Source organism: Malania oleifera, chromosome 12, assembly GCF_029873635.1.
Source record: "Malania oleifera isolate guangnan ecotype guangnan chromosome 12, ASM2987363v1, whole genome shotgun sequence".
Taxonomy (NCBI): domain Eukaryota; kingdom Viridiplantae; phylum Streptophyta; class Magnoliopsida; order Santalales; family Ximeniaceae; genus Malania; species Malania oleifera.
Genome location: NC_080428.1, coordinates 17,120,269 through 17,129,800, shown reverse-complemented (window position 1 = coordinate 17,129,800; position 9,532 = coordinate 17,120,269). Strand labels below are relative to the sequence as shown.

The window sequence follows — 9,532 nt, the reverse complement described above, 5'->3', positions numbered from 1 at the left end:
AATACCGTGGTTACAATATGATGTTTCGGAGGATTACATACACATACAAAACTCTCCCGAGAACCATACTATTTTATCTGAACCACCTACACCACTATACCTACTTACGTACCATAAAATAACAGCGGGTACTTCTGCCGTATTTCTGACTCTAGTTCCCATAAACCTTCCTTCACTGCATGGTTACGCCATAATACCTTCACTAGCTGTATTTCCTTAGTCTGTAATTGCTGAACTTTTCAATCTAATATCTGTACTAGTACTTCCTTATACGATAAAGCATCACTGATCTATAGAGGTTTGTAACTCAGCACATGTGATGGATCTGACACGTACTTCCTCAGCACTGACACGTGGATCATGTCATGAACCCTGGATAGTGTTGGGGGTAAAGTCACCTGATAAGCAGCTAAACCTATCATTTTAAGGATCTTGAAAGACCCAATATACCGAGGACTTAGTTTCCTCTTCTTCCCGAATCTCATCACCCCTTTCATCGAAGCGATCTTTAGGAACATCAGATCTCCTACCTCAAATTCTAGTTCTCGTCGACGAGTATCAACATAATTTTTCTATTGACTCTGAGCTGCCTTGATTCTCTTCCTAATCAACTTGACCTTTACAGAGGCCTGCTGAATCAGTTCTGGACCCAGTATCGCTCACCTACTTGATCCCAATACAATGGATTTATATTCAAGTATAATGTTTGAATTCTATGTTTTGAATTTAAATTTGTATAAATTTAGACAATATATAATATAAAATTATATTAAATTTTATTCAAATCTATCTTTATTCAAATTCAAAGTCTAAATTAAAACTCCAAAAAAAATTTCCTAAATCTATTCAAATTTTTAAAATTTAAAATTACATATACATGCTCCCAAGTATTTTCTTACAGTAATAAATCGAATGTTTTGATCAAGTTTTGAATTAGTTTTGGTTGGTTGCTTTGAAGCACACACTTCTTAAATTGAATTTATTTCCTAAACCTTGGATGCTGCACAATCCCCAGCGCATACCAATTTGAATGGCAAGTGTTAGTCACGCGCGGTAGAGTTAACGTTTCAATATAACGCAACGTCTATAAATCCTGAAGAAGATCTCGTGGAGCGGCACGTCATTTCAAATTAAATATTTTTTTATTCATTTTAATTTATATATATATATATATATATATATACACCCTAGTTCTCGTATGCCCGTCTGTACCGTGTCTGATCTAATAATTTCCTCTCGCTTTTCTTGAGAAATCAATCTGTCAATCATTCCGAGGGAGAGATCGCTCTCTGTGCGAGGCAATAAAGCTGAAAGAGAAGTTGAAGAAACTACGGCTATTACATTCTTTCTCACTCAGGTGAGGATTTTTCATCTGGGTTTTCGATTTCTTTGGAAATGTAAATCTGAGTTGAATCTCATGAGTTGATGGTGCCAGTGATTTTTAATGCCTGTTTCTTTTTAATGGTTGGGTTTTTTTATTTATTTTTATTTTTTAATATTTTTTAACTTGTCTGATGAAGCTTTGTTTGCTCGTATGGACGGGTTTGGGGAATTGGGAATGCTGATTCTTGGTTTCTGATGAAATATTAGGGTTCTGCTCGCTGGTTCCTTTTTTCTCTCTTTGATTTTGAGTTGATCTGACTCGTGCTTTTATTGGATTTTTCTCTTGCGTGCGATTAGCGATTGTATTCCTTGGATTAGTCACTGGGTTGACAGTCCCTCTTTCTCTCTCTGCGCCAAAAAATGGAAGATGAATATAGTGTTTACATGTGAAATGAGCATGTTTGGGATTTTTCTCATGCTGTCTTTGATCTGTTGGGTACAAAATTAAAAGGGCGCATAAATTTCCTATCTTGACACGTTTGTGTGGGTGAGTAGAGTGACGTCTCTCTTATTTAGATACTGTGACTGGGGATTGGGCTTATCTGGTAGCTGTTGTAACTGGAGTTCCCCTCCTTGTTCTCCTCTCCTTTTCCCGAACAACACAAATTTCTTATTTTAAAAAAATTAAAATCTATAAAAGGAAAGCCCCCTCGAAATTTTCTGTAGAGAATGTTTTATTTCCATGGGAATTGGGAGTTCTCTGATCATTTTTGTCTGGATGTCTGTGCTTTGTTAAAAAAAATAGTTCTCTTATTGCATATATTTTTTTAGGGTTTTCCGTGCTTGTAGCTTTGATTTCTGCAATAACCTTTTTGCTTTGCTATGATCTCAGTCAAATTCTTGTCATTCAGGGTTGACTTTTAATGCTCTTGATTTTCTTTCTTTCTTTATTTTTTTTTGTTGTTTGGTTCATGATATTGTGCTACTTTTCCGCTGTAGTCTTTTGTTTATCTCTCTCTCTTGTTCTGTGAATTGTTTGGATGGATGTCCTTACTAGGATATTTTAAGTGTAGTGTGATTGTTCGGGTTGTAGAAGGATGCCAATCTGCATTTATTTTCAGTTAAAATTTTAGAAACACAGAATGATAAATTCAAGTATAGCTAATGATTTGTCGTCAGTGGTTAGAAGGTAGTACTTGCACCATATTGTTTCTAGTCATGTAAGTTTCATGCTCCAATGGTTTCAATTTTCAATATCTCCTTGAAGAATCATCATGATTGATTTGAGATAAGGATAGTAATGAGAAATTTGTTGTTCTTTGTGTGTGTGTGTGAGAGAGAGAGAATGTGTGTCACAGTTTTTAAGATTTGTTGAGCTAAATTCGATCCTTCGTGTTCTTTGTTTTTTTAGTTTTCCGGGCTGCCCTTTAATACTAAGTCTAGGATTCTAGGTTTGTCAGGATTCTAGAAAAATGATATGGTTAAAATCTTTGTTTTATGTGCACATACATTTGCTCATAAAGAATTTCAGATTCTCATTCAATTATTAGATTTTGACTCTCAATAATTTCTCATAGACCAATAAAAGATGGATTGATATAGGTGCTTGTTGCTTGGCTCAAAATGAGGGGACAGAGAAATTAACAAGATAACGCTGAATACGATATTTGTGTTTTCCTAGTGTTCTCATGAATTGAATGGAGAATTAACTAGTTTTGTATTTTGTGCTCTGTAAAGAAGGTGGTTCTTCATCATTGTGATGGTTTGTCCTGATAGCATGTGCAACTTGATTTGCATTCAAGGACCAAGGGGTGCTGTTTTGAAGCATCTATTTGGCTGCTTCACTTCACAAATGATCTTATTTGAGAACTACGTTTTCTGTTATGTTACTACCTTTTGTGTTGTTTCAGTCTTCCATGACCATGAGAACTTTTATTTTTGTTATATACTAAGACCACCATTCCCTTTTGTTGCTGTTGTTGTTGTTGATGACTGATATCTGTGGGGCATGGATGTCAAGTAAACTCAAAATGCATTAATATTGTAGATCTGTCCTCTGTAACCTATTTAGAACTTTTGTCTTGTTATCACTAAGAAAAGATGAATGTCTGGATAGATTCTTCTCATACTGTTTTAGGATCTCTTGGATTTTACGTGAGTTTAGTACATGGATTATTGGATATTGAAAGCAATGGGGAGATAGCTTATAGCTTGCCACAGACTGCATCTTGTATGCGGTATTGAATTTTCACTCTGGTTGACCTAGTAATTATTTGTAACCTTGCCACCTTGTTGCTGATATTTATGTTCTAAGCCTGTTTTGAATGGATTTTTTCTCTATATATAGGTTTTCTAAAAATCATATCACAATAAAAAGGTGAGGGAATGGTTAGGGGTAACTAAGGTTGGGCTTAAGATGCAATCTCTCTATAACCTGCATGTGCATTCATTGATAGTGAATGAATCTACTCAAATACAAGCCTGGTCTCCTTCCTGATCATAATTTAAATCTCAAATGATAAGGTGAGAGGATGGCTTTTTAGGAGCTGCAAAAGTTGGGCTCAGGATGAAGTTTTTCTAGAACACATACGCATTCACTTGGTGGATGAGCCCATTCAAACAATAGGTTCATCCTGTCTCCTATTTGATCATGTTGGCATACATGAGGCCACGCCAACAACCAAAAATTTATAAATGATGAGTTGTCCATGTTAGCTTATTTCTGAGGTTATATTTGTAGCAGAATTTGCACAGTGAATGAATCCATTTAAGTTTGGGTCCATTCTCTTACCCAATCTTAATTTTAGGTATTCTACGAATCTTATCAAAATAAAATGTGAGTGGAATTTGCACAGTGAATGAATCCGTTTAAGTTTGGGTCCGTTCTCCTACCCAATCTTTATTTTAGGTATTCTACGAATCTTATCAAAATAAAATGTGAGTGGAATTTGCACAGTGAATGAATCCATTTAAGTTTGGGTCCGTTCTCCTACCCAATCTTAATTTTAGGTATTCTATGAATCTTATCAAAATAAAATGTGAGTGGATGGTTTTAACTTTTAAGGGGCTTCAAAGGTTGGGTTAGGATTATAGTCTCTCTATAGCAAGTATCTGCATTCATTGATCAAAATAAAAATGCCTGAACATATGCATCAAGGCATTTTCATGACTTTTTCAATTCCCTGTCAAAACATCGTGCTTGTGTGTGAGTCTTTGAGGGACGGTAGGGGGTATATTTATTTATTTCTCATTCACATTATATTGATTTCCTTGCCTGCATCTTTCATAATGGAATCAATTCATATTTTGCAGGTCGTTATGGGGGGGCAGCAGTTTGATTGCTTTTCGTCTTTCTGAACATTAAAGTTGGATAAGTTCTTTTCACATTATCTGCTGAAGTCTTGATTTATTTTCAGCAGAACTACTGAAGCTGTCCCAAGGATTCCCATTTATTTTTGTGGTCATGGTAATAGTACTTTGTTTCTATGACATTATTTCTTGTTCAGGCATGTGAGAACTTACCATCTATCCTTTTGCTAACCAAGAAAGTGTGACTTGCATGCCATCAAAACTTTAAATGTTGGAAATAAACCCAACTTTTGAAACTGCATTCATTTTCTCACTTTTATGTCCGATAGCAAAAGTACACAGGAGTTATCTTGAAATCAAGTTGTTTGATATTTATGGTGCAAATTTCCATTAGGTTGAAGGTTGTAGTAATTTGCTTTATGCATTAGCCAGCATCTGTCCTTCTGCTTTCTATTTTGGCTAATGTCATTTTATTATTTTTATATTTTTTTATCTCCCTAGGCAACTAATGAAAACCTTCCACCAAATGTAATAAAGCAACTGGCAAAGGAATTGAAGAATCTTGATGAAACCCCTCCTGAGGGCATTAAAGTTAGTGTAAATGAGGATGATTTTTCAACTATATTTGCTGATATCGAAGGCCCAGGCATGTGATTTTTTCTTATATAAAGTTTATCCTTGGATACATTTTAAAAGTTTCATGCTGACTGAAGGTATGTCCTTGCAGCTGGGACTCCCTATGAGAATGGTGTTTTCCGCATGAAGCTGTTATTGTCTCGTGATTTTCCTCAATCCCCTCCCAAGGGTTAGTTTTGTACAATGCCAAATGTTCAATTATTGCATTTCAATTTTACTTGAAGGTTGGCTGCCTTGTAAACTTCTTAGACCATCTTGTATTTCCTCACTCCCTATGTGTATGTATCTGCCTTTGTTTATCCTCACTTATCCATGTTTTAAGTTATACATCCCAATAATTCTTTCTGTGGTTATCTGCAGCCAGAATGCCTGGCCTGCTAGATTTGCACCTATTAGCTCATATATTTTTTTTGCAGGGTGGTGGTTGTGGAAGGTGTCCATGTTTCTTTTCCTCTGGGTTTTAAGTTGCAAATTTTCTATTCTCTCCAAATGAATTAGGATAGCAACCCTTGTAATAAAGTTGTTTCCCTTTCCATACAAGCTGTTCTTGGATCTTCTGATCAGAATATCTCAAGTAATGAGCTGGTTGTAGGTCTATAGCTATATTAGTTTGTACAATGGGGCTAGCCCTCTTTACCTCTCTCTCTCCCACTCTCTCGCTCTCGCTCGCTCTCTCTCTCTCTCTCTCTCTCTCTCTCTCTCTCTCTCTCTCTCTTGCCATTTTTAGGGTTTAAGGGTAACCTTTTATCTCTTCCTTCTTTTGGATTGCATTACTGTTGCTTTATTTGTATAATCTTTATTCCAGTCATCATAGTACAATTTGAACAATCAAACATAGTCTGCACTTATTTAATACTTCTGTACATGTTGTTTGAAGCCTTGGCTATCAGATACCTACCTATTATGCTGATTATTTCTTCCATTCATACCCAAATTTTATCTTCTCATTGTTGGTGTTCTAGGTTATTTTGTGACCAAGATTTTTCATCCAAATATTGCAACTAATGGTGAGATTTGTGTGAACACATTGAAAAAGGATTGGAACCCCTCTCTTGGATTACGGCATGTCCTCATTGTAAGTTCAATTGACATTTGATATTATATGTTAGATCACTTTATTTGTTCAGAAGAGCTTTTTCCGAACAACTGTATTATACTTCTTTCCTGCCAATCTTAGTTATGAGGAATATTGTGTTACAGGTAGTCAGGTGTTTACTAATTGAACCATTTCCAGAATCAGCTTTGAATGAACAGGCTGGCAAAATGCTACTTGAAAACTATGAGGAATATGCCAGGCATGCCAGGTGAGTTGTGCCATTGTATCACCTATATCTCCTTGTTAACATAGGAACATTATATGTTATTGAACCTTATTTAAAGTAAACAACTTTCCTTGGGAAGCATGTAGTGGGACCTCAAATTGGTTCTCTTTCGGAGGAGTATTCTTTTGGTCCCTGTAGTTTTGTTTTTGGCAAAAATCACACATCTGGGTCACAAGTGATTACTCATATTTTGTGCTTATTTATTGTTTTCTTTTCCATTTGAATCTGGGTTTATTACAATTTGTTGCATCATTGATAAGATGCAGCTTGGCTAAGGAAGTCAATTTTTCCCAGGTTGATGCTTACTGTAAATTTGTCAGTTTGTAGACCCTTTGTTTCTTGAACTGGTTACAGTGTTGAACATTTGTGAAATTTGAAAGAAACAATGCTTTTTTAAAGATTACATGCTGTCACATTTATTATGGATTCATTTTCATGTAATTTGTAGTCCACACACATGATTGTTTTGGTCTCTTTAGTGCACGAGTTACATGTGCAAATTACATGCGGGCTCTTAATTAACTTGTATTGTGCAGACTCTATACTGGAATTCACGCGCTTAAAGCAAAACCCAAGGTTAAAACAGGAGCTATTTCTGAGTCAACCACTGCTCTGAATGTCGACCAGACGAACGCCTCGGTAATGAATGTTGACCAGAAGAACACGATCTCGGGCGCTGCTGCTGCAGCATTGCCATTGGTATCTCCACTAGCTACGTCTACAAAAGTGGGAAATGGTCAGGATTCCCTAGCTGTTTTAGCACACCCAGGGGAGACGGGAGTTGGTGCTTCTGCAGTGGCAGCAACACAAAAGAAGGAAGTTGGGCTGGCAAGGGTTCAGGCAGACAAAAAGAAGATGGATGCGAGAAAGAAGAGTTTGAAGAGATTATGAAGGTGTTGAGGAAACGAGATTGTAACTGCCATAATGGATAGCCTAACTTTTTCTGTTTACTGATAGAAATGGGACATGAAAGAATTCGGGTGCAATGCATTTTTCAATGAATATTTTTATTGGGAAAAGTGAGATTAAATCTTGTTCCTTTCCATTTTCGTTGCATTCTCTCTCTTTATATATATTTGTATTATGAAAAATTAGATTGTGGATTTAAATGAAACTAGGGAGTGCGTGTGGATTTATTTGTGTTGGAATTTCATAGAATACCAAATACATAGTTTGGCTAAACTATAGATGGCAAATGAAATTTTAAAGCAAATTTAAATCTGTTGTTTGGACACAATTGATCTAATTTCTAACAAACTTATGTAACAATGTACACACTAGGGTTGCAAACAAGTTGAGTTAAATCGAGCTTTAGCGTACTTGGGCTGAGCTCGGTAAAGTGGGAGCTTGGCTTAGGTACATGCTAAAGCTTGGTTCAAGCTTAGAAAGTCGCGTTTGAACTTGACTCAAGATTAAAATATTGGCTTTGGCCCGAACTTGAATTTGGCACATTTGAGAGCTCAAAAACCCAAGCTTGGGTTTAGGCTTAGGCTTAGCTCAGGTTGAAATTTTATAAATGACCTATAATAATAGTTTCATCCACCTATTTTGTTTAGGCTACGATTTATGTCTTTCTACGAAAGTGTTTAGGCCAATAGTGGATTCGTGGGATTAGATTAACTTAACGAGCTCATTATTGAACCCCTTAACGAACTTAATAAACGAGCTCATTATTGAACCACCTAACGAACTTAATATGCTCACGAGTTGAAACGAGCAAAGCCCCAAATTGAGCTCGAACTTGGGTTGAAATTTTATAAATGACATAATTATAACAATTTCACCCACCTATTTTATTTAGGCTCGGATTTGTGTCTTTCTTCTTAGGTGGTTGCTCGAACTTGGGTTGAAATTTTATAAATGACATAATTATAATAGTTTCACCTGTATTTCATTTAGGCAGGGATTCGTGTCTTTCTTCTTAGGTGGCTGAGCCAATATTTTACTCTTGGGATTGTGTTAACTTAACGAGCCCATTACCGAACTCCTCAATGAGCTTAATAAATGAGTCCATTCAAGTCAGTTATCAAGCCACTCACAGGTCGAAACAAGCTAAGTCTGGCTATGCACTTGTTTACAAACCGAGCCAAAAAAATTTGACTTGGGACTTATTCATTTAGATAATAAACGAACCCAAGTAGCTTGTGAGCGGCTTAGTTCATTTGCAGCTCCACACATAAACATTCTTGTCGTTGAAAAAAATTATTAAAATTATATATAGGGAAAAAAAATCATATAACATAACAAAAAATTAAGGGTGTGTTTAGTTGGTGAAGACAACTTTTATTTTCCATAAAAAATATTCCCATATTCCACTAAAGTAAATACGACTGTATACTACAAATTATAATTTGTAAAAATTTTAATCCACATCAAGTACCCCGAACCTAGTCACCTAGATGACACATATGCTAAAAAACTAAAAATATAAACTACTAATGAACAATTATCAATGGACCTCAATTTACCCAAAAGGTAAAGACTTACAGCCACTAGTATGAACTCTCTCCTTCATCTAAAGATTCTAAACTCGATGGCTAGCAAAACATGATAAAAAAGAGTTGGTCCACAACCACAATGCCATCACATTTCTAGAACCCTTCTGTATGCCACTCTCTAGTTGCACTTCTCAAGTAATTCGATAACTCAGTTGGTCTTATTGTTTCTAGTTTATTTTTCGTGTTCTTCTACACGTACTTCAATCATTCGACCAAATACGAACGGATTTCATTCGAACTGTAAATTTAACTAATTCAATGCATGCTGAAATCTGCACAAGAACATACGAGGACTATGAAAAATGGTAGCAGCATCCACCAGAAGACAGAAAATTGAATGTTCAAAGGCAAACTGATACACTATAAATAGACTTCAATGTTCTTTGACTGCAAGACAATCCTAAGCTCCTAGGAAGCAAAAGTTATAATAAGACCTATAGAGTT

The 9,532-nt window shown here is 35.8% G+C and overlaps 1 protein-coding gene across 1 annotated transcript; it reads left to right on the top strand.

Annotated features, from left to right (window-relative positions):
- The first annotated feature begins 1,114 nt into the window (after positions 1 to 1,114).
- Positions 1,115 to 7,635, top strand: LOC131144072 (ubiquitin-conjugating enzyme E2 22). The gene is made up of 7 exons (XM_058092444.1): positions 1,115 to 1,357; positions 4,636 to 4,789; positions 5,134 to 5,278; positions 5,360 to 5,437; positions 6,231 to 6,343; positions 6,469 to 6,572; positions 7,127 to 7,635. Exons 2-7 carry the CDS (start codon positions 4,787 to 4,789, stop codon positions 7,479 to 7,481), a joined length of 798 nt encoding a protein of 265 aa, XP_057948427.1. The 5' UTR covers positions 1,115 to 1,357; positions 4,636 to 4,786; the 3' UTR covers positions 7,482 to 7,635.
- Positions 7,636 to 9,532: the final 1,897 nt, after the last annotated feature.